A 26,316-nucleotide genomic window follows, 5' to 3' on the forward strand; every position below is an offset into this window, starting at 1 on the left:
CTTTGACTTGATTCTTGCGCTCCTCTGGTCTGCTGTTGGGTGTCTGTATAATATTCTTTATTTCAGTCAGTGTATGCTTAATTTCTAGTTGGTTCTTTATCACAACATCGAGGGTCTCATTAGATTTCTTGTAGATCTCATTAAGTTTATCGGCAGTTTCTAGAAAATTATTGAAAGACCTTAAAAGTGTGGTTGTGAGCTCTATATCCTCCATTTCTGTCATGTTTCTTTGTCTCCGCATTTTTTATGCTTTCTTGGTGCACCCCCTTGTGGTCTTTGTGCGCAGTCTTGTTCTAGTTAAGCCTTGATTGTTGTAGGTAATACTTGGGGTGATTTGACCTCCAGGCCAACTGGCTATGAGAATCAGCTGTGTCTGCAGTGGGAGAACTTCTGTGCTGGATCTCCATGGCAGTGCTAATCTAGCCTTTGCCTAAGGCTATCCCGCAAATGCCTCTGTGCAGGGGCAGGTCCTGGGGGATCTACAGGGCGGGGGAGGGGGGGGAGCGAGCAGTTTTGGCTGCTCTCAGTCCCGTCCCCAGGGGCTCTGCCTCTCAGAGTCCCAGCAACCGCTGCAAACCTCGGAGAGAAAGCTGCTCTCGAGTTCCGACTGAAGCCAGGCAGTCCCGTTTGAGTCTGGGTCCCTAGAGACTCGCCCGGCTCTGGAGCTCAGAGTTTGAGACTCCCTCCCGATTGAAACAGACAACCGTACCCTCAGCCGACAGCCCGCTCCGCATGTACTCTGCACCTTAGTATTTTACTTCAGCACTGCGCCTCCTCTGTGTCTCGGTATGCTATTCTCTTTCCTCCTAGTTGTAGAACTTCCACTCAGCCAGCCTTCCTGTGGTTCTGGATGATGTCCATTCCGTCTTTTAGTTGTATTTTTGAAGTGGTTGTTCGAGGCAGCAAACTCCGGCGTTAACCTATGCCGCCATCTTGGTTTCTCCCAGGATAATTTTAATTAAATCCATAATCTGAGATCCCTGGCCCATTCGATAATTGGAAACTGGACCGTAGATCCATAATCTGTGTAGATTATGGTTTACTCCTTGCTACATCCTTCAGAGTCCTAGAGAGTAGGGAATAGTTTATCCACTGTTGGCAGAGTGTCATTGAAGCTGCTTTCCCAGCATCAGTAAATGTAAAAGTGGACTTTAAATGACAGGCTTTGGCTGTTGGCCTGGCAATTCCTAGGTAACTTACCTATAATGCAGATGGGGTGGTCTAAATTACCTACTCCACATGAACTGAAACTTGGTGTTTCTTTATGATTCCATTGAGTTTTTTAATTCTTGTTCCTGAGGGTTTTTTTTGTGTGTGGGTTTCTATAAGTTCTTTGTTTTCTTTCCTTTTCTCCCTTCCTTCCTTCCTTTCTTTCTCAAATACCTTATTATAGTTTCCCATTCATCAGCTGTCATCACCCTTGTTTTTTATTTCTTTATACACCTGTATGCTGAGTCTATTATTTTTTTCTCATTAAGTGATGTTTTATGGTGTGCCTTGTTATATAAAATGCAATTGTATTTTAAAATGTATTTGTAGGAATTCTTTGAAGTATGATTTGAGTTTGCTTCTGCCAGGTGGCTGGGCATTTGAATCAAGGACCACCTTAAAACCAATCCAAAGTTTGAGTTATTTCGAATGACCCATGGCATTTGTTCAGGAGGATCTCAATGAAGTGAAACTAGATACCCTACTTCCTGTGGGCATGACTTTGTATATAAGTCTTCTGTACTGTAAAGAAGATACTTTAAAACTTTTATCAGTATCTTTGATTTTTGTGAGAGATTGATCTGAATAATATAGATGGCTATACTGAACCATTAAAGTGTACTGCAATTTATTTAACCAAATACCTGTTGTTGGACATTTAGATTTTCTTATAAATAACATTGTGATGAAGAAAAATTGTTCCCGGAAGTAAAACTGTTAGGGTCTGCATGTTTTAATGCTGATTGAAATCTTTTGCCCTTTGGAAAGGTTGCCCCAACACTGTGTATCCTAAGTTTTCCTAACTTGGGCCATTTTAATAGAAAACAATATGACATTATTGTTTGAATTTACTTTTATTATTATTATTATTTTAAAAAATCTTTATTGTTCAGATTATTACAGTTGTTCCTCTTTTTTCCTCCCATAGCTCCCCTCCACCCGGTTCCCACCCCACCCTCTGCCCTCACCCCCCCCCCCCCACTGTCCTGATCTATAGGTGTACAATTTTTGTCCAGTCTCTTCCCACACCCCTTTCCCCCCGAGAATTGTCAGTCCACTCCCTTTCTATGTCCCTGATTCTATTATGATCACCAGATTATTTATTCACTTGATTCTTAGATTCACTTGTTGATAGATGCATATTTGTTGTTCATAATTTGTATCTTTACCTTTTTCTTCTTCCTGTTCTTAAAGGATACCTTTCAGCATTTCATATAATACTGGTTTGGTGGTGATGAACTCCTTTAGCTTTTCCTTATCTGTGAAGCTCTTTATCTGACCTTCAGTTCTGAATGATAGCTTTGCTGGATAAAGTAATCTTGGTTGTAGGTTCTTGGTATTCATCACTTTGAATATTTCTTGCCACTCCCTTCTGGCCTGCAAAGTTTCTGTTGAGAAATCAGCTGACATTCGTATGGGTATTCCTTTGTAGGTAACTGACTTTCTTTCTCTTGCTGCTTTTAAGATTCTCTCTTTGTCTTTTGCTTTTGGCATTTTAATTATGACATGTCTTGGTGTGGTCCTCTTTGGATTCCTGTTGTTTGGGGTTCTCTGTGCTTCCTGGACTTGTAAGTCTATTTCTTTCATCTGGTAGGGGAAGTTTTCTGTCATTATTTCTCCAAATAGGTTTTGAATATCTTGCTCTATCTCTTCCTCTGGTACCCCCATAATTCGGATGTTGGTATGCTTGAAGTTGTCCGAGAGGCTCCTTACACTGTCTTCATATTTTTGGATTCTTTTTTCTTTTCTGGTTGGGTGTTTTTTACTTCGTACTTCAAATCTTTGACTTGATTCTTGGGATCCTCTAGTCTGCTGTTGGGAGTCTGTATAATATTCTTTATTTCAGTCAGTATATGCTTAATTTCTAGTTGGTCCTTTTTCATATCCTTGAGGGTCTCACTAGACTTATTGAAGGTCTTACTAAATTTATTGGCGGTCTCACTAGACTTATTGAGGGTCTTACTAAAGTTATCGGCGGTTTCTAGAAAATTCTTGAAAAACCTTAAAACCATGGTTTTGAACTCTATATCCAGTAGTTTGCTTTCCTCCATTTCTGTCATTTGTGACCTGTCTCTTTGTCTCCACATTTTGGCTGCTTTCCTGTGTTGATAGAGTGTTTTTCTGTGCTAGGTGTCCTATAGCGCCAAGTGGCTCAGCGTCCCCAATTACCTGAGGTGGACACTCTTGGTGCACCCCTTTGTGGGCTGTGTGCACAGTCTTATTGTAGTTAAGCCTTGATTGTAGTTGGTATCACTGGGAGGAATTGACCTCCAGGCCAATTGGCTATGAGATTCAGCAGTGTCTAAGGTGGGAGAACTTCTGTGCTGGAGACACCCCTATGGGGCAAGACTTGTTTCAGTGGGGCTTTGGTGCTCCCTGAGTCTGCCCCCTGAGTGTGTCCCTTATTGATCTGATTAGTTGTAATCTGGATGGTCCCACTGTGACCACTGGGTACACTGGCACTTGAATCTCTAAGGAGGTGCTAATTTAGCCTCTGTCTGAGGCTCCCTAGCAGGAGGTACGGAGAGATCTGCAGATTCCTCTTCTTTGTTTGGGATTTGGAGGTGCCCAGATGAGGCCCAGCTGTGAAGCAATGCAGTCTGCTGTGGGGCCTTGGGCCTTCTTTTGGATGATCTGGGTCTCTCTGACCCAGCTGCAGTTTGTTAGGTAATTTTAGATTGCAAAGGGCCAGGTCATTCATATGCACAAGCCTCTGGGCACAGCTTGGATGGGGTGGGGTCTCAGGGAATCAACAGGGCGGAGCAAACAGCTATGGCTGATCCTCAGCCCTGCCCTAAGAGTTCCAGGGTCTCAGTGGCCGGAGGTAATCGCTGTAGGCACCTCTGAGAGAAAGCTGCCCTCGAGTTCTGCCCGCTGCCAGACAGTCCAGTTTCTCCCTGTATGAGTCTGGGTCCCCAGAGACTCGCCCGGAACTGGAGTTCAGAGCAGTCAGGAGCTTGTGTCTCCCTCCCGATTGTAAAAGACAACTGCGTCCTCAGTTGCCAGCCCTTTCCGCGTGCGCCTGTGTACCTCTGCACTTTACTTCCGCACCTCCTCTGAGTCTCAGTGTGCTTTTCTCTTTCCTTCTAGTTGTAGAATTTCCACTCAACCAGCTTTCCTGTGGTTCTGGATGATCTCCGTTTTGTCTTTTAGTTGTATTTTTGAAGTGGTTGTGCGAGGCAGAAATTTCAGGTGTTTACCTGTGCCGCCACCTTGGTTTCTCCCCCCTACTTTTATTATTTTCACCTACATCAGTGGTTCTCAACCTTCTGGCTCTTTAAATACAGTTCCTCATGTTGTGACCCAACCATAAAATTATTTTTGTTGCTACTTCACAACTGTAATGTTGTTACTATTATGAATCGTAATGTAAATATCTGATATGCTGGATGGTCTTAGGCGACCTCTGTGAAAGGGTCGTTCGACTGCCAAAGGGGTCTCGACTTACAAGTTGAGAACTGCTGACCTACATGAATCGTAAGTAGTAGCTGTAGTATACTTTTGGATTACTAGTACTTATGTCCTACTTCCAAAGGTTTTATTGAGAGTTACTCAGATGTCAAATGATGTAAATATTTCCCTCAGTTTGTAATTTATATTTCATCTTAATTTATAGATCTTTTATTTTTCTGTATAGAAGTTTATAATTTTTATCTAGTTAGATCTATCAGTCTTTTCTTTTTAAAGCCATAATTAGTCTGAGATAATAGACTTATAGTTGTTTCTAGCAAAACTAGTGTTTTAAGTTTGGAGTTGTTTTATGTGTCTAGAAAATTGAGAAATAGTTAAATCGCTCATAACTATAAATAAGTATTTTAATAAAAAAACATAACTCTTGAATTCAGATAATGCTCATTTTAAGTCTATATTAAACTGAGTTTTTATTATAATTCCTTTGCTTTTATATTATAATACTTTCTATTTTTCTGCTGCTCTTTTGGTGTATGTTGTCAGAAATTGGCAGAGTAGAAATTTGAAAGTATATTGAATTTAATTTTTTAAAACTATTTGGCTTCCTTAATGCTAATACTGATTTAGTAATTATATTAGGAATGATTTGAAATATCAGGGTTTACAAATTTTATAAAAAATAGAATCTTCACTGTTCTAGTGAAGGAAAGTATTGTATTGAAACTGAGTGAAGACTTTCACTTTTTTAAACAATATGAAATATGTTTTCTTTCAGATAAGTAAGGAAGAGAAGACTTTTTCAGAAAAGGATATTCTTGATTCATCATTCAGTTCAAGTGAGACTTCAGTTCCGGAGTCGGAGTCAGTTTATAAGGTATGTAAATTTTAAACTACTTTCTAGGTTTTGTTAAATACATCACATTGAGCTTTCTATACGTGTTTAATTAACCCATTTGTATAGCCTGTTGCCACCACAGCCTCTCCCACTCCTGCACATATTTCTTCTTCACCCCACGAAGAGTGTGCCAGCATTCTATGTCGGGATGTCCTCCTACACAGACCTCCTAACCCTGCCTGGGCTCTGACCCTCCATTGCCTGCATTCTCTAAAAGGTTTCCTGTGACTCACCCACCCAGGTTCCAGCATTTTGCTTGGGCTACCTCTGCTGCTCTCTGTCCCTTAGCACAGATAGCTGCTTTGCTTGAATCCATTAAATGGTTTTTGTAACTAAATAGTTCTAGAGGGGAGAGCTGAAGTTCATTTTAAAATTTGATAGTTGCAACACCCCAGTTTCCTTTGAAAAGAATGTACTCAACATTATTGGTGAGTGCCAGTGGCTTAAAATCCTGCCTCCACATTAGCTCCCCATTCTGACTTCCCTGTTCCTACCAGTTAGGCCATCATTCAGTCAACCTTCCAAATGTAGAGTTTGGGAATTAACATTTATCCCTCCCATATCACACATTTCCCATTACTCTGCCTTCATATAATCTTTTGCTTCTGCTTAAGCATTTTTATTTCCATTGTGACTACCGTGATAAGTTAGAATCATGGAATATGAGAGCTAAAGAACCCCTAAGGGTCATTTAGATGATCCCTTCCTGCCCTGTCCTGGTTTTAAAGATTCTATATTTTTATAAAATTTGTAAACCCTGATATTTCAAATCATTTCTAATATAATTACTAAATCAGTATTGTCATTAATGAAGCCAAATTTGTTTAAAAATTTAAATTCAGTATACTTTCAAATTTCTACCTATAAACCTTTACCACTGAGGTTTAGAAGCAGTAATTAAATGTTCCAAAATCATAAGTCTAGTGAGTAATAGAGCTTGGATTAAAACACATTTCCAAACTTCTCCTTTCCTTGCCTGAATTTTTGTAATAAAGCCTCTTACCTCCTTCTCTGGTATGTCCTGTGTGAGTTACCTGTTTGATGCAGTGTCACACATGTACTGCCCCAGAGAGCTGTTTGACTTTCCCTCTGTGTCTAACTTGTTTTTCAACTAAATGATGACCTACTTCAGGACAAGGGCTGTGTCGTAGTAAAAACTATCTGTTAAAAAAAGCACATGTTCTATTTATTATGTGATGTCATTGAGTATATTGAAGAATGATGGGCATATCGATTTAATAACTCTTACTTTTTAATAACTTGGGAAAATAGATAATTTGGGGATTTTTTTTTAACCTAATTTTTTCTCTCATTTTTGAAAGGAGAAAAAAAACGTTTGGATAGTAAGGATTATTTTCACAGTTCACTAACATATTTCTGATATCTTAAACTTTTAGTATAGTTCATAAGACTTTATAAATGTATACTATATTGGTTTTTTAAAAACATATTTATTGGCAGCTACTTATTTTAATAGCAAAACTGAATGCTTATTATTATTTTTATTATTGTTGAGATTAGCATTTGCAATATATTTCTCTAGAGAAAGAAGGAAGTATAGATGAAGAAATTCGTATTACTTTATTTGTTAGTAATTTTCAGCACTGAACATATTGTATACACATTAGGATTCTACCTGATGCAGAATAAAATGTGAAGTATATCGTATGAGAGGAATGCAATGTGCTTAGAGGGCTTGAGCTGGTAGTTTGAACTCCTGGGGACTATAATTTGTAAATTCATTAGTTAAGTAAAGACATCTACTCTGAAATAAACACATTTTTGGATTGCCTCTTCTTTCTTGTGCTAATTGTTTACATTTAAGGAGTGTAAATTGATCTTCCTTTTCTTCTGATCTGTGGGGATTGATGAATTTCTCATAGGAAGAATTTTATTTAGACTTGGTGCATATGAAGACTTAGGAGGATTTCAAAATGACAGGCACTGCTTATTCGCCCTGTTTCACTCTGAATTCAGATCCCTTTTGCTGACGCCCTGGATTTGTTCCGAGGAAGGAAAGTGTATTTGCAGGATGGCTTTGCTTATGTACCATCTAAGGACATTGTGGCAATCATTCTGAATGAATTTAGAACTAAGCTGTCCAAGGCTTTGGCAGTAAGTATTTTTCTTTTTTACTCTATTTCCATATTCACTTTATTTCCACATATTCACATTTTAATTTATAAAGTGGAACCTCAGGTCTCGAACTTAATTCTTTCCGGAAGGCTATTCGGGAAGTGATTTGTTCAAAAATGGAATCATTTCCCTCCCCATTAAAATAATGAAAATTAAATGAATTCAATGGAATTGACTTAATCCTTTCCAGACCTCAAATGATTCCCTGTTTAAACCTTTCTTATATAAAGTCCATGTCTAATGTACTGTTTAATCTGTAAATAAACACTCCTTTTCTTACATTTATCGAACCACCCCTACTAGCTTTAAAGGAATCTCTGGCTGTCTTTCTGGAGGTCAGTATGCAGCATCTTCACTTTTCCCGTATTGCTTCCATCCGGCTGATTACTTTTCATTTATCCAAATCAATGAACACTTTCACACCCTTAGCAACAGCAGCACTTTTGATGGACTCTTTGTTTTAAAATTGTGCTAATCATCCATTTGGCCAGCAACAAAAGCAAAAGATACCCGAAAAAACAAAAATATTCAGAGCACAATTTCCTGATATGTTAACAACAGGAGGTTCAGGGGTATACTGACTCATATTTAGCATTCTGTCCTTGTTTGTGGCCTGAGAGATTTTTTTTTTTTTTGTCATGTTGAGGTATCAGCATGAAAGGGTTATTGGTCAAGAACTGAAGTTTTGTTCGACAACCCAGACTTTTTTTTCCGTGAATAACTTGCTTGAGAACCGAATCGTTTGAGATGGGAGATGTTTGAGAACTGAGATTTGACTGTATAGCCTTGGTCGTTTTGTTCTTTACTTCTTAAGAAATAAATTAATTTTTATAATGATACTCAAATTGCCTATGATGTTGTACTGGTAATTCTAGAACTGTTAGGTTTTTATTTGTTTCTACCCATAGTTAGTTTTCTTAATTTTTCTTTCTCTTGGTAATGGAGAGCTCATTAATTTTGTAAGTGGGTTTTTCAAGGTCCTGTTTCTTTGCTTGGAGATGGATTTTATATAAGGCCCTTCACATTAGAGTGGCCTTTGGTGGATGTAACCCTTAGATTTTTGTTCTAAATTGATATTTTGGGTCAGTAGAGGGCAATGTAGAAGAAAGTCTGTATATTAAATAGTAAAAACAGTGATATGATAGTGCTGCAAAAAAGAGCCTACTGCCGGGTGAGATTGGTGCTAGCTGTGTTGAATATATAACATGATTGGTGCTTTTTAAGAGATTTGTTGGAACTGTTATACTTAAGTATAACATCTTAAAAATACACACAAAAATTGTAATATTTTCTGGTGTAAATAATTTTTATTACTGGCTCTTCTGGGTTAACTAACATGTATAATTCAGCTATATCAACATTTGGGAAGACTAAAATATTAACTCTGCTTTTATGAAAGAAGGCACTTTATTTAAATACATAGCATTATAGGTGTTTAATAACTGTTAATATTCTTCCTCTTTCCCTAATCTATGTGTTGCTGTTTTTAATCCTCAGTAGTGTTGATGTTTTTCAATAGTTTCTTTACTTGTCTTGTGACTTATTCTGGACCATAATCTATTTATAGGTAAAGATAGCATCTTTCCTACTGTCAGTCTCTGTAGCAGACATATTTGCCTACTGGTGGTTGTTCTCCTTGTTTTATTATTGGTTTTGTTCACCCACTTTGCCTGTTGACATGTTGGGCAGCACTTCTTTATGTGGAACAGCCATGTACTTTTCAGGACAGTGGGTATCCTTAGCTCTCATCCACTAACTGCCAATAGTGGTCCAAGTCCCCATAACAACCAAAAATATCACCATGTATTTCAGAAAGCTGCTGGAGTGTTGGTATCATCCTTGGGCCTATCATGGTGGTTTCTTCCTCCTTTCCAAATTATTGATCTGTGCATGCGATACAATGTAACTCTGGCTGAAAATAAGAGAAGTTAGTTGTTTGGGGACTTCTGAAAAAAGCTTTCCTTGCTAATAAAAATGGGCACATGCATATTTGCTAGTCAACTTAGTTTCCTAACAATCTTATGTACAAAGAAGACTATGTGGCAGATTTAAAAAACTAGAATTTTTATTTATTTCAGAGACAAAGGGAGAGGGAGAGAGAGAGAAACATCCTATACAATAAAAGGGTAATATGCAAATCAACCGAACAATGGAACGACCGGTCACTATGACGTGCACTGACCGCCAGGGGGCAGATGCTCAATGCAGGAGCTGCCCCATGGTGGTCAATATGCTCCCACCGAGGGAGCGCCATGTAGCCAGAAGCTAGGCTCACAGCTGGCGAGCACAGCACTAAGGATGTCTGACTGACGGCTTAGGCCCACTCTCCATGGTACATCCCCAAGGGCTCCTGTACTGCGGGAGGGTGCAGGCCGGGCTGAGGGAGGCCCCCCTCAAGTGCATGAATTTAGTGCACCAGGCCTCTAGTCAATGATGAGAGAGACTCATTGACCGGCTGCCTCCTGTACACCCCCTTCTGGGGATTGAACCTGCAACCCGGGCTTGTGCCCTCACTGGGAGTGGACCTCCAGGTTCATAGGTTGACTCTCAACCACTCAGTCACACCAGCTTGGCCATGTGGCAGATTTTTGCAATCCCTCCTCCCCTCTTCTTATGGGCAGAAGATGGGGAATATAAATATACCGAGATTAAAGACAGAACTCTGTGAGTTCCTAAGTTAGGAATAAATTTATTTTTTCAGCACATTACACTTAAGCTTTGTCCCTTCCTCTCTCATTCTTTAACCCTTCCAACATACTATAAGAATTTTTTAAATATTTTTTTAGAAATTTGAAGTAATCACAAATGTACAGAAAAGTTGCAACTAAAAAAACAATAATGTATTTTTTAGGGAAAAAACAATAATGTTTCCCTAAATCATTTGAGAATAAGTTCCCAACCTTACATCTCATGGCTCCCAAAACTTTAGTGTGCAATACCTGGAAATGCAGATGTCCTCCCCATAGCCACAATTCAGCTGTCAAAATAAGAAAAGGAAACATCAGGTCATGGCGACCATCCAATCCTCAGACCCCTTCACGTGTCGCCAGTTGTCTCATTCGTGTCCCGTGTTTGTCCTAAAGCAAATGTGCTATTTAGTTCTTGTCTGTTTAGTCTCCTTTTGTCTGGAATAGGTTCTTAGGTTTTCCTTGACTTTCATGATTTTGCTACTTTTGAAGGTTCTAGGCCAAGTTACTTTATAGAATAGCTCTCAATCTGGTCTGATATTTTTGCATCTTCAGATGCAAGTTATACATCTTGAGCAGGAATATCATAGAGGTGAGGGTATATTCTTTTCATTGCATCCTATCAGGTGACACATGATTTTGATTCATTCCAGTTCTGATTGACGTTATTTAACAGTGTATTTATCTGTTCTGTTATTGACGTGCATTTGGGTTTTGTTTTCTTTCTTTTGGTTATTACCAATACTGCTGCTCTGAACCTTCTAGGACCTCTTTGGCAAACACATTTCTGTTGGTTCTATGCCCAGGATTGGAACTGTAGGGTGTAGGGTGGTCCACCTTCTGCTTTAGTGGATTCAGACTTACTAGGTTGGTCCTGATTGCCTGGGCTTGTGGAGAGCTCTGGCCTCAGTGTCGATGGATTTGATAGAAGAGGGACAGTGATTGCTGCTTGACTTTCTCCCGGCAGGGTCAGGGCCACGTCTGGTTGAAAGATTGTCCAAAGAACCCTTTGCCTTTTATTTACTTATTTTTTAAATCTTCATCCAAGGACATTTTTTCCATTGATTTTTTTCTTTCCAAGAGTGGAGGAGAGAGAGGGGAGAGAGGGAGAGGGAGAGGGAGAGGGAGAGAAAGAGGGAGAGGGAGAGGGAGAGGGAGAGAGAGAGAAACATTGATGTAAGAGAGAGACATAGATTGATTGCCTCCCAGGGGCGGGGGATTGAGCCTGCAACAACTGAGGTACGTGACCTTGACTGGGAATCGAATCCATGATCTGTGGGTCCGACACTCTAACCACAGAGCCAAACCAGGGAGGGCCCCTTTGCCTTTTCATGCAGGAGAGTGGATGGCGTGTATTGCCTGGGAACCTGACCTGACAGCTGCGGGAGGGAGTGGAAGGGAGGGAGGGGATTTCTTTTAGGGCTATGGCGAAGGAAAAGCCTAAACCTATTGCTACGGTCTCTTTATTACTGACCTTTCCAGGGAGGAAAATTTTGACCTTGGAATAGATAATTGAAAAATATCAGCCTTATGAATGGAAATATCCTTGTAGGATGAGAAAAATTGCCCAGAAGATGAAAAAGAGGTACTTTAATTAGTGGCAGAGGGTGAAATAAATGGGGCTGGAAGAGTTTTATCCCAGGTGATATCTGAAAGCTTGTTCTTAATGGGATTTTATGATAATGGAACTAGTCTGGCTTTTGAACATGCTCTCGGACTGTACAAGATGGACATTAGCTTCTCATTGATAAGAAGCCTTTTCTCTCCGTGCTGATCTGTTGAGACTCAGCTGTGGCCACTCTTCCTCCGGGAAGCCTTCGCCAGGCCTCCAGGTTGTGTTAAATGTGTCTTCTTTGTGCTCCCACAGTACTCAGCACACTACCCACTATGATGACATGATTCCAGTATGTGTTTCTCTCCTCAACTAAAATACAAGCTTTTTGAGAGTAAGGGCTCTGTCTTAATTAAAATTTTCCATCTGCTCCATAGGGCAGTGATGGCGAACCTTTTGAGCTCGGCGTGTCAGCATTTTGAAAAACCCTAACTTAACTCTGGTGCCGTGTCACATATAGACATTTTTTTGATATTTGCAACCATAGTAAAACAAAGACTTATGAGTTCGCGTGTCACCTCTGACACGCGTGCCATAGGTTCGCCATCACTGCATAGGGGCAGTGCTCAGTAACATTTTGTTGCACTGGTAGGTGCTGAATAATAATTTCTATTTGCCCATGGTTTATGTATGCATTTGATCCTCACCATGAGTCTCTGAGATAGACAGAGATTACAATCTGCATTATATAGATTAGGAAAATGCAGTTCCTAGAGGCTATTTATCCAAGGTTATTACTGGAGCCATTTCTGAATATCAGGTCTTCTAATTGCAATTCCTAGGCTCTTCTGATGGTAACTGTTCCTTTGTAAGGCTTTGTACTATCAGGGAATTTACTATGAGAAAACACTGGGAGGTAAATTATAATAGGGTCCAGTTACATAGCAGGCAAAAAGGGTGAATTGGAGTTGAGATGCAATAAATTGATAACCAGTTATGGAAAAGAATGAGGGAAAGACATATTTCTTTGCTTCACAAACAATTTTAGAAGCTTTGGCCAGTTCTTTCAGTTAATGGTTTATTTTTTCAATAACTTTTTATTTGTTCACCCACGTATTGTTTTGGGTACTAGGGACACAGTATTCAACAAGATAAATGAAATTTTTCTTTTTTATAAAGTTTATATTCTAGTGGGTAATAGACAATTACTAAAGTAATAAACAATAACAATATTGAATATGTGATAGGAAGGGGCCAGCTGAATGCCGACAGAGGGAAGTGCATTCCAAGCAGGGAAAGTCACCAATGTAAAGGCCCTGAGGAAAAAAGGGGATATGTGTAATACTTTCAACAATAAATATTAAACAAGCAAACAAACAAAAAACACACAAAAGCCCTGAGGAGGGAATATCGGTATTTTTGCAGAGTTAAAAAGGCCAGTGCAGCTGAAGGGTAGTGAGCTAGCAGAGTGGAACCAGATGAGACTACAGGGCTAGATGGAGGACTTTGAATAAACCAGGTTAAAGGGTTTGGTTTTTAGCTCAGTGTAGTCGAAAATCAATAAGATCTGGTTTATATTTTAAATAGATTACTGCAGCTGCTACTTGAAAACCACTCTGGAGGGTATAGAAAGGATGGAAGCAAGATTAGTTTGGAAGTTTATCACAATCTAGATCAGTGGTTCTCAACCTGTGGGTCGAGACCCCTTTGGGGGTCGAACGACCCTTTCACAGGGGTCGCCTAAGACCATCGGAAAACACATATATAATTACATATTGTTTTTGTGATTAATCACTATGCTTTAATTATGTTCAATTTGTAACCATGAAAATACATCCTGCATATCAGATATTTATATTACGATTCATAACAGTAGCAAAATTACAGTTATGAAGCAGCAACGAAAATAATTTTATGGTTGGGGGTCACCACAACATGAGGAACTGTATTAAAGGGTCACGGCATTAGGAAGGTTGAGAACCACCGATCTAGATGGTGGCTTGAAATAGGGTGGTTTTGAAGATAACAAGTGAGAGAAGTCAGTAGATATCATCTTTGTTTTTGAAGTATTGTTGACATGACAGACTGGGTGTGAGAGAAAAAGAGAAATCTTTTAAAGTTTGCCAGGCGCTGATCTAAATGTTTTCCATGAATCAACACATTTAATCTTTCTAGTAACCCCATCTGGTGGGTACCATTATTATCCTCCAAGGCTTGTAATATCTTTGCACAGGTAGTGAGCAGCAGACAGGATTTGAATCCGTGCAGCCTGGCGTTTGAGTCTGTATTCAGAACACCCTGTTGCACCCACTAGATTTTGGCCTGAATAACTGATTAGAGGGGGGTGCCGTTTACCAAGATGCTGAAGACTGAGAGAGAAAGAGGTACATAAAATTAAGTCAAGAGTTCTGTCTCGACCATGGTAAGTGGGAGGTGCTTATTAGTCATCCAAATAGAGATATCAGGTACGAAGCCACATTTAGAAGTTTGGATTTCTGGGCAGGAGAATGTGAAGCTCTGAGACTGAGGTGGCACGGGAAGGGTGTGGGTATCAGTGGAGGAGAGAGGAGGGCCCACATCTGAGCTGGAGCTTTCCCACGTGTCTGCTGTCATTCAGCAGTGGAGCCACTTTCTTTAAAAACAGAAACAAAAATGGACAGCTTCTGAAAGTGTTTCTTTAAAGCAGATTCTCTTAGTGTGACTGATTTCACTTTCTGTTTGTGAGACTCATTGTTTTTTGTTTTTTTTTTAAATTTCTTTATTGGTTAAGGTATTACAAATGTGTCCTCATCCCCCCATTCACCCCCAACCTGAGACTCATTCTTAAAAGGCTCTGGTGAAACGTTAAAAAAACCAGTCTTTCAGAAAATATATCTATACATTTTAATTTAGGCGGAGAAGGAAGTACTTTGAGAAGTTTCCAAGGAAATAATTTGCAGGCAAGTAAGCAGCTCTTGGAGTCACAGAGAAAAATAAGTATTTTCTTTCTTTCTTTCTTTCTTTTTTTTTTTTTTAAAGGATTTCCTTTTTTACATTTTTGGAATCCTCATTGAGTCTATGGCTCACCAAGTGTTTGTTGCTGTGGAAAAACGTTCATTGTAGGCACTTGCTCAAGTAACTTTTATTTTAAAAGAGCTTGGAATCCTCTTAATTCTTTTATCCTCTTTTTAAAAGCAGTGTTCAGTTTAATTCCTTAAGCTGTGGTTAAGTATAATTATTTTTCTTGAATGGTTACTTACTGTGGAATTGTATAGGAATTTTATTTGTCTTATTGGTGTCTAACTGGTTGATTTCCTTGGGTTTTAGTTTGACTAATATGCCTTTTCTAATATTGCTTCCTGATTATTTAATGCTATTTTCAAGTGGTTGCAATGAACTAGTTAGTGCTGCAGCCAATCCATCAGTGTGCAAGTTGTGGCTACTACACCTTCACCCCCACTTTTGCTACCAGGCTCTACCTTGTTTATTATGTTTTGGTTTATTTTTTAATTTTAAACATTTACACATTTTTTTAGATTTTTCACCTTGTTTATTTTCTCATTGTACCAATCTGTAGGAAACAAAACATTGCAGTTGAAAGCATGAACCTATCAAAAAGAAATTGTTTATTTTTTTGGGGAAATAAACATGCTGTTTCTACTTGGAGACGTGCTTGTCAACTGAGGACACTAAGCTGAACTTGGTCATTGCTCTGTGAGTCATTGGTTTGTTAAGCCCTTTAATAATGTGCAGTTTACAATTTGTTGTCCATTCAACAAATTTTAAAAAAATATGTCAGGTTTAATGCACAGTGTCTATGGGAAATGGAAAGTTTATGACACAGGACTCTGACCCTCAAGAACCCCCTTGTCTAGTAGGGAGAGCTTAGGACTCAGTGACCAGGTAGAAAATGGGTGTGTCCTGAGAGTTGTATCACCTGAGCTCAGGGAAATTAGTAAGAGTTGACATTGACTTTAAATTATTTGGCTTCAACAAGCCAAATGTGATGAACAGTTTGCGGAGAGCAGTGGAGCTAAATGGTTAGGTGCCAGAAAGCATGGGCTATTGGAGATGTGTTTTAGCAACAGGGATGTGAGACAGAGCTGTTTGGGAGAGGAAATGATTTCGGTATTGGGCCTGTGGAGTTTATTGGTTTAGTAGGACATCCTGGTAAATTTGGGTTGAAACTTAGAAGAGTGCTTAGAAATTTGAAGCCTAACTAGTAGATGCAATTTCAAAGGAGTAAAGAATAAAAAGAGAAGGGGACCAAACTGAATATTTCAGCGTTGAATGTGGGGATCCAACATCCAATGCAATGAGTTGGATACCACAAACAAACAAGTTGTTATAAGTGAGTCTTAGTATCTTTCTCCATATGTATTTTATTTTATAAAATGGGACTTTTGGCACCATTCACAGAATAGGATCAAATAAAAGTATTTTCTTGTTTTAGTGGAATATTCTAGATTTTTGATAAAAGAAGTTTCATTCATTGAAAAAAAATCAGTAACATATGAAATTCTGTAGTGCTATGTATTTTTTAGGTGTTCATTTGAAGGGGCTAGTTTATGTGAATAATATTTTTAAAAGTTTTGATTTTTCCTTTTATTTCTTTCTGCAGTGCTTAGTGTGGTTCTGTATTCCGTGTTTATGGAGATTATTGGTGGCAAGAATTTTAATGATTCACTTATTTCAAGTTCTTTGCTTTCTAGTTGCCAGCAAATGTGAGCACATAGAGAATTTTAAAGCAGGGAAGGATGTTAGAGCTGTGTTAATCATTTGTGTGTTGTCTTGCCCTCTTTTTTGGCAACCAGAATGCAAACTCAGTGGATGTGCTTGCTTTGTTATGTACGATAGTGCTTATTAGCTTTATATTATAAGGGGCTCGCAATAGCACTTACCAGGTAGGCCCCTTCATTTGCCCTTGAAGGTGTAGCCCCAGATAGGTTGAACGGCTTACCAAAATTCAAGCAGCTACTTAGTGTAGGACCTGGGCCCTGCATAACTCCTTAAGTTCAAGGCCCTTTTTGCTACAGTAGTTGGTTACCTCTCCCCAGGCCCACGTACCTCTGCTCCTCTTCTGCTTTCTCTGATTCACTTTCCCTATAGTGGTGTTTCCATCATGTTTTATTTTTAAAAACTTATCCTTATTGTTGAAGGTATTACAGGTGTCCTCTTTTCCCCCCATTGACCCCTTCTAGCCCGCCCCCGCCTCAGGCCTTCACCACACCATTGTCTATGTCCATAGGTTATGCATATATGTTCTTTGGTTGATCTCTTTCCTCCCACCCTTTTCCTCTGAGATTCAACAGTCTGTTCCATGTTTCTGTGGATCTATTTTGTTTATCAGTTTATTACGTTTTAAATGTTGGGTTCCCCAGGGTAGAGATGGTGTCATATTCAGCTTCATTAGCTCTGATGCCTAGCACAGTGCCTTGTGAGGAGTAGATGCTTAGAATCTGATGAATTACCTTGTGAGAGCAGCATGTTTGTAGTCTCGATATTTGTTGAAAAAACTAAAGTTAAATGGGATTGCACTTCACTGTACTATTTATAAAGGAGTGAGGTACCCGATAATGTGTGTGAGATGCTGTACCTGCAGAATATTCCTGAAATCTCAATTGCAAATGTTTTTCATTTCAAAATACTTCCAAAGAATTACTACAGGTGGCTGCAGTAGTTAAAATTATTAATCTTTTGACAGTGTTTCTCTGGGGTACGTAAGAAACTATGATGCAGCATAAACCAGGTTTAAACTCTGGCTACTATGAAAATAGCAGCTTCATTCTTCATTGTTGAACTAACTCTCCAGAGAAATTCTTAAGTTACTATTTTTATGGTCACATTTGTGTCCCCTGCACACCTCTCCTCATTCACAGAAAAGATAAGATTCACCCACACTCCAGTCCTCAGATCACTTACCAGATTTAAGCATTATAATTACCTGTTTCAAATCGTCAGCCTAGATTGGCTAGATAATACCTAGTATTTTTACATATAAGTTATAGTATTTTTTTTCATTGAGCTGCACTACTTTCATTGACACCAGAGTGCACTGAAACACAGATTTTTATTCCTAATCCTTACTTGTGATGAGAAAATATCAGCAGATTCAGTTGCTAGGAAACACCTGAATACTGAAAAGTGGTTTTTTTTTGTACTTGTAAATTCAATTCTTTGACAGTTCCTTTCTCATAGAGAAAAAAATGTATTCAGTCACTACAAAGAAAGATGCATCACCTGTTAGTTTTCTAATTTAAAAATTTTGCACAGGGGGATCTAGGAATATGGAAAATGTTACAGGATTGATTAAGTGTTGAGAGTGTAATTTTTAACAGTGACCGGACATTGAAAAGTAGTGATTATGTATACATCTTTGAATTTGTTTTCTTAAAGTTTTCCGATTCATCATTAATGAGAAAAAGAGAATAAGACACACACACACACACACACACACACACACACACAGGAAATTAAACCAAAGTAAAATAATATATGAATTAAACCAACTTTGTCTCATAGGATTGGCCACATTCAATATTAAGTCACCCATGTCGGCTCTTTTACCTACCACACCTAATAATTATGTGCCAAAGAAAGAATGAATATTAAAAAGAAGTGCTTGGTTATAATCATGTCTAGCTTTCCTTTATAACTGATTTTCATTTGAAAAAAAAAGATGTTTATCCAAGTTCATTCCAGTAACTGTTTTTGTGTGTTCATCATGTGCCAGACAGAAACACTGGGGCACAAGTGTATGATTCAGTTTTCAGGGTGCTCATAATGTTTGAGGGGGCAGTGAGCGGGGAGAGATGACCACGGCCATCACACAGAGCAGTCAATGAAAGAAAAATGTACACTGAGTACAGAGGTAGCATAGGAAACAGAGTGAGGGACTTAGTGTGGGGGTCATAGAGAGAGTCTCAAAGACGCCAGCTCTGAGCTGGGTTTTGCCTGGCTCTGTCTTTGATGTGAATAATCCCTTGACCTTATCTTTTTTGGGGTGGGGGTGAGAGTTGGGGAATGGGACCACTGTGATTTTCCTTTATTTGTAAGTTCCCTCTACGTTTCTTCCTTGTCCACACCCTTGGCTGATCACAAGCCCTGACATTTCTTTCTCCTCCTGCTTGCTCCATTCAGGCAGGTGAATACTGTCTCTAGACCAGCTCCTCATTCTGTACCTTCACATTTCACTGCTTGTCTATTTAATTGCGCATATATACTTGAGGAGATTGTCAGGGAGTGCAGGATCCATCCTCTGATTTATATGCATTGCGAAATCTTGAGTCTCAGAAATAAAACTCTATTAAGTAAGGCTTTAATGTGTTTATCCAGGACACAGAGAGAACCACGTGAACTCAAGTAGGCAGCGTGTGTGCTGAAATTGGAGTGGTGCAGAGGCTTGTTTCTGAAATGTTCTGGGAGAGCAATGTGCAAACCAAAATAAAAATAACAAGTGAACATTGTCCCAGAGTTGATAGAGATAATAGTTGATACTAGAAATAATCAAGGAACCATAGACTTGAGAAAAACAAAATGAACAGGTTTGATTTCCCCTGAAATTTAAAAAAGGCACTAAGGTTAGAAGTAAATGTTTTATGGGGCTCTTGCTGTTTGTATGAAATTCTTTTTACTCTTTATAATTTTATTCTTTCAGGGTACATTTAAAAACATGACAGTCGGTGAGTATGTGTTTTCATGCCTGCATTTTTAATCAGAAGCCTATCATAGAGTTATGAGCCTTTAGTAATATAGAAAGCACTTATGCTCTGGTTTTAAAAATGTTATCGTTGTCCTTGGTGAAACTATAATTTTGTCCATGTACAAATTATATTTGTTGAGTTGCAAAACATTTAGGTGAACAATGTCAATGAGTTTAGTAAATTGAGGTGTGAATGGGGTAATGGTCTAGAAAATAGAGAACTGAAATGGGAAGAAGATATAGAAGACAGATATTTTTCTCATAAATTTGAAAACAGAAGAGTAAGCAAGATTGGTAACCAGACGTTATCTTTTACAACTGTGCCATCAAAAATTCCAGTTATCACATTGATTATTAAAGCTAAAATAATGGAGAGAAGGTGAACTAATGTTAAATCTTTGAGGGAATAAAGCAAACTTTCATAGCTTTGGATTTTGGCAGGGCAGCTATAATCCTAAAGAGAGAGAATAACAATTTGCATTTATAGTCTTTTCTCTCAAGTAGCTTAAATCTTTGTTAAGTACATTTTCATTAATCCTGTGGACTACTTTTAAGTTTTGTAGAAAATATTAAGAAGGAAATCATCTCTGCTTCTTGAGATGGCTGGAAAAAAAATGACATACTGAAAGTCATAGAAATTACGTTTTTACCTTGATGGCTGCAATGCTTTGCTCTTAGCATTCTCAGTTCTTAGCACTTTGATGAAGAAATTTTTTATATCAATTGCATACTGTGGGATAGGCCTGAGGCAGTGTGTACACACACACACACACACACACACACACACACACACTCACATTCTTTCAATTTGAAACTATATATTTTCCCCTTCAGTTTCACGTGGTGCTGAATCATTCTTAAGTCAAGAAGCTCTGAGTTGACCAATATTAACTAAAGAATTGGCGTGCTGGGTGATGGCAGTCGTGGTAGTGGTGATGGGGGTAGGTTTCTAGTCTTTTATGAAGCACTTGCTGTAAGCCAGCCACTAAGAAATTTATATATGCATTGGCAATTTAACCCTGTCTGTAACATTATGAGGTGGTTAGTAATATGATTTTTGCAGATGAGGAAACTGAGGCTTTGAAAGGTTAAGTAGCTTATCTAAGATTACAGTACTAGTTGCTGGGCCAGAATTCTTTCTCTGCCCATGGTCTTTACTGATATCTGCCTCTTTATGGGAAGTGGTATAAATAGGATTCCTTTTTCCTTTTTTTGGGATCAGTGTTGATGAGCATAAATGTGCTAATGAATCCTTACTCTATTGCCATGGTAGAATTGGGGATTGTATCAGTTAAAAATATCTTAAACAAGTAGTTTAAGATGTTTATCTAAAGTAGGGGTCATTTTTCTGATCCAACCTGAGATAGGGGTTTGCTCACCGCACTGCAGTGGCTTGATAACGCCAGGCATGTCTCTGAAATCCTCTTATACTTCCCTCCGGATTATGCCTCTGGGTTGCAGTGTGCCAGCTGCGTAGCTTCAGTTTCCATGCCTTCGTTAGCCAGATCAGCTGCCTCTGCTCCTCTTCATCAGGGGAGCTAATGTTTTCTCAGAGTGGTTATCCCTTATTCCTCTTTCCTAGCAAAATGCTGTGTATTTCTCTTTGGCCGGAACTTGCGTCTCATCAGCTCCTTTGGGACAGGAAATATTTCATGTCTTCAGCCACTTGTGGTAGAGGCAGGGCAGGGATTGGGTGATTGAGGAGCCGACTTGTGTGTTTGCCACAAGATTGATGAGCTCTCCTGAATGTAGTTGAGACGAAGTGCACTTACACGCAGATGGATTGGAAGAGGATTTCTCAGTGTGTACCTGGTGGGCATGAGCCGTTTTCCATGGTGGACGGTAATACTAGGAGGTGACAGTATTGCTGATGAGTTAATGGAACATACCTTCATCTTCAGCTAAATGGGCTGGTGATCTTTAGCAAGTTGTGAAGAAAGGAGAGGCTTTGGGGGAAAGGGAGCTTGCAATTTATTTTTGAGATAAACCGGGTTGAGTGAGAACAACTAAAATCAAGAATGTGTTGAATCCATGTGAGACTTGTATGTTTTAGGGGCTCAATAATATGTTATTAGCCAGACTTTTTTTTTTTTTATAGCAGTTGTTTTTGAAATGATCATCAGATTGATGTTATCATTGTCACTTGGATCACTAAGTTCAGATTGATGACTCCCTTGAGTGATGAAGTGAGGGTGGTCACTGTCTGGGTACTCTTGGGAGTGGATTGCTTCTGATCCTTCCTGCTTTCATGTTCCAAGTTGCCAAGTATGGCTGTAGAAGGTAGCACGGGAAGGTGGAAAAACTTTTATTATTATTTAAAAAATTTATCTAAATTGATTTCAGAGGAAGGGAGAGGGAGAGATAGAAACATCAATGATGAGAATCATTGGTTGGCTGCCTCCTGCACACTCTCTGCTGGGGAGCAAGCCTGCAACCCAGGCATGTGGCCTGACCGGGAATCAAGCCAGGAACTCCCGGTTCATAGATTGATGGTCAACCATTGAGCCACATCAGCTGGGCTATCCTCACTTTTAAAAATAAATTCCTTTCTTCATGATTCTGTCATGTTAAGTTGCTCTGCTAACTGAGGTCCCTTAATTCATTGTTGTTTTAGACAGGGACTTTGTAGTGCCTTTGTTGGTGCTTTTTTGTGTGTGTGACAAAATATGATGTATTTCATACCAACTTAATCTTGGATGGAGACACGTCAGTAGATATTCTTACCGTTCAAACCTTCCGTCTCCATTAAACTCTTTGTATCCTCACTCCCGCTTTCTCTAATTCTACAGTCTACCCACTCCATGTCTTTATATTTCATATACTCATCTTCTTACTATCACTCACCTACTCCATGATCTTTCAACTCAGTGTCTTTTGTCTTAGCTTTTTTTATCCATATTTTCCCCCAATCTTATTATTGTGGTAAAATACACATAACATAAAATTTATTGTCTTAACCATTTTTAAGTGGACAGTAGTCGTATTAAGTACATTCATATTGTCATGCAGCCATCACCAACATCCGTCTCCAGAACTCTCTTCATCTTGCAACACTGAAATCTGTACTAATAAAAAATAACTCACCATGCTTCCCTCCCTAGCCCTTGGCAACCACCCTTCTACTTTCTTTTTATCTTCTCTATTTTCCAAACCCTCAATCTCTTGTAACCACCATTCCACTCTTTGTTACCATGAATTTGGCTCTTTTTAAAATTTGATTTATGTTTTAAGGATTCCACGTGTGAGATCATGTAATATTTGTCTTACTGTGTCTAGCTTATTTCACGTAGCAAATATCTTCAAGATTTGTCTATGTTTTTGCAAATGACAGGATTCAGCTCTTTTTATTAAAGGCTGAATTAATATTCCTGTGTGTGTGTGTGTGTGTGTGTGTGTGTGTGTCCCTAAAGGAACAATGTCAGTTATCTTCTTTGCTCTTATTAATCTGTTCGCTTTAACTGTGCTTAGTATTTCTCTTTATGAGCACCCTTGGCATCTGAGTCATTGAAACTGACATTTTGTTAAGAAATGCTTCACAATAGGGCCTTTCATTCAGCAGCTGGGCCCCAATCCATTTAAAAATCCCTTAGTCCTACTTTCACAATCTTAAGGATCAGATACACTTTTCCCATGACTATTAAGCAGAAGCTATCAAGCAGAATAGAAACTATTTGAAGTAAGTATATAGGTTTTTTCTTCACTTGTTAAAGATTTGCAGCATATTCTTGGAAGATAAGTATAATGAAGATTAGAATTACATATGGCTCCTTTATACTTTGATTAGTAGTATATACAGGTTATTTTTATTGTTTATGAAATCTACTTTTTCTTTTTAATGTTTATTTTTTATGATATGATTGGGACTATGCTTTTTATTAGTATTAGGTTTGAATTTTTAAACTAGCTTTATTGAGTTATAAATTCATACATAAAATTCACCAATTTTAAGTGTATAGTTGGATGAGTTTTGACAAGTGTGTGTGGCTGTGTAACCATCACCATAATCAAGAGATGCAACATTTCTATCAATCCCCCAAATCTCCTTGTGCCTTTTAGCAGTTAATCCATTCTTCCCACCCCTGGAATACTCATTTGCTTTCTGTCAAGATAATTTTGTCGTTTTAGAATTTTATGTAAATTGATTCATACAGAATTTATTCTTCTATGTTTAGCTTTTTAAAAATCTGCATGATATTTTCAGTGTTCATCTATGTCATTTCATATATTGGTAGTTCCTTGTTATATTTTTAGTGTGTAGTATTCCATTGTGTGAATGACCAGAGTTTATCCAATTTCCACTTGATAGTCATTTAGATAGTTTCTAATTTTTGGCCACTCTGAATAAAAGTACCGTGAACATTTGGATAAATACCTATGGGGTTGCTGGGTTGTATGGTAAGTATGTTTTTTAAAGCATGTTTAATTTTATATGAAACTTACAAACTTTTTCAAAAGTGGCTGGACCCTTTTGCATTCCCACCAGTGGTGTATGAGTTACAGTTACTCTACAACTTTGCCAGAAGTTGGCATAGTCAGTTTTACTGATTTTTATTTTTTAAAAATTGAGGTAAAACTGACATAGAACATATTAGCTTCAGGTGTATAACATAAAGATTCATTATTTGTATACATTGTAAAATAATCACCAAAACAAGTCTTGTTAATATCCTTCGCCACACAGTTACAGTTTTTGTGTGTGTGATGAAAACTTTTAAGATCTACTCTTTCAGAGTTTTAAATTTTAACCATTTTTGTGGGTCATTATTTTTTGTCAAAAATATTTTTTTATGACAATTGAGTTGCTTTGCACTTCTCAGGTGGCCCCAGAGCCTGTGTACCCATTGGACAGCTTCAGATCATACCAGATTACAATTCTACACATCCACGAGGGACACACTCAAGGGGCAGACTCAGTGAGCACCAAAGCCCCACTGAAGCAAGTCTTGCTCCATAGGGGTGTCTCCTGTACAGCAGCTCTTCCACTGTAGTTGAAGCTGGTCCACACAGCCAATTGGCCTGGAGGTCAGTTCCTCCCAGTGGCACCAACAACCACAGTCAAGGCTCAACTATAACAAGAGCGTGCACATGGCCCACACAGGGGTGTACCTAGAGTGCCCAGCTTAGGTGACTGGGGAGGCTGAGCCACTGGGCCCTACAGGACACCTGCTACACAAGGCCATTCTACCAATTCCAGGAGACATAGCAGCTCTACCAATGTTTCTAATAGATAGAAACATAGTGATGTAGCCAAAATGTAGAGACAGAAACATGTCACAAATGAAAGAACAGAAGAGATCTCCAGAAAAAAAACCTAAATGAAATGGAAGCAACTATGATAATGAGCCACTCAAAAGTGGTAATTTGAAAAAGTAAAAGAAAATAGTAGTGAAACTAAAACCGTGTGAAAATTTTGTCTTTATTGTAAATTAGTTAGATAGACAATACAATTTAAGGACATGGTTGACTGATAAAAACTTAGAAGGAAACATGGAGTGGTATATGTTTGAATTGAAGTATGTTTTGATGGATAAAAAATGTGAATTTTTAAATAGAAACTTGGTGTATATCTTTTTCATAGTAGGTAAGTTCATTTATAACCTGTTTCCACAAATTATCTGAGGCAGCTTACAATAAAACACATTGATTGAAATAGTAAAAAAGAAAAAAAAAAGAAAATTAGGACTAGTGAACAAATTATAATTCTCAAGTGTCAACATGGGTGCTGTGTTTGTGCTTCATATTAGGTTTTCTGCCTCCTGGGAATACAAGCAAATAGGAAACTAATAATTTACATAGAAGGGGGGGGGAGCTGAATGTTTCTGTAATCTAAGACTTAAGGACTGTGCTGTGCCAGTTAAGTAAAAATTTTTACTGATAAAAGATATATGAATTAATATAAAAAACAATAAATTATCAAAGTGCTCCAATCTTCCATTATATTTGAGACTTTTGTTAAACTCTATAGTAGATATGGTATGAAATATTATTTCTCTATCTTGGTGTTTATGGATCTGTCCCATCTATCTGATGTTCATTAAGAAGCTACCATCCACTCAGCACGTTGTCAGGACTTTGAAAGGATAGAGATGCACTTAATGTAGTCCTTATATGATGAATGCTTAAGTTCTGGACATGAAGGCAAATGAACAACAGGAAACATTTAGAAAACAATTACACGTAAGGTCAAAGGTACTTATAAAGACATTGATGTGTGAACTATGCAAATTACTTGATCAGGTTCTAGAAGCATCTGGTTATGTGGGAAATAAGTTGTGGACTAGGAGGATATGTATAGATATATGATGTGGTAACGGTGAAGTATAGCTGGTGTTCATCTTTTGAATTCACAGTTGAAATAACATCAGAGTGGAGAATAAGAGGCCCCTTTTCATATCCTCTGCAAAGGATGATCATAAATGATAGATCACAAATGAATTTCATTTGAAGAACATGAATATTTTTATGAAATTTGAGAAACATTGATTGAAAAGAATAAATGGTTCTTTTTCACCTTTGAATTCTCGATGCTTACCAGGCTACCTTGCATATTATAAAAGATTGATAAACTATTCTTTTTCTCTTAGCTGTTCTAATTGGTGTTTTCTGCTACATGTCTTCCAAATTGCTGATTTGATCCTCTGCTTCATTTAATCTGTTATTCCTTCTAGTATATTCTTCATTCAATTATTATATTCTTCATTTCTGACTTTTTTTATGGCTTCTATGTCCTTTTTTTTTCTTTTTC

The 26,316-nt window shown here is 38.3% G+C and overlaps 1 protein-coding gene across 1 annotated transcript in view; it reads left to right on the forward strand.

Annotated features, from left to right (window-relative positions):
- The window catches only part of PRIM2 (DNA primase subunit 2), a gene marked incomplete at its 5' end in the record, with an annotated part of 282,109 nt that overhangs the window by 51,108 nt on the left and 204,685 nt on the right, over positions 1–26,316 (forward strand). Inside the window, 2 exons of the mRNA XM_081094689.1 lie at positions 5,396–5,494; positions 7,493–7,630. Of these exons, the coding sequence (XP_080950815.1) occupies positions 5,396–5,494; positions 7,493–7,630 (237 nt within the window). The remainder of the gene's footprint in view (positions 1–5,395; positions 5,495–7,492; positions 7,631–26,316) is intronic.

This window comes from Myotis nattereri (assembly GCF_964212035.1).
Source record: "Myotis nattereri genome assembly, chromosome: 6".
NCBI lineage: Eukaryota > Metazoa > Chordata > Mammalia > Chiroptera > Vespertilionidae > Myotis > Myotis nattereri.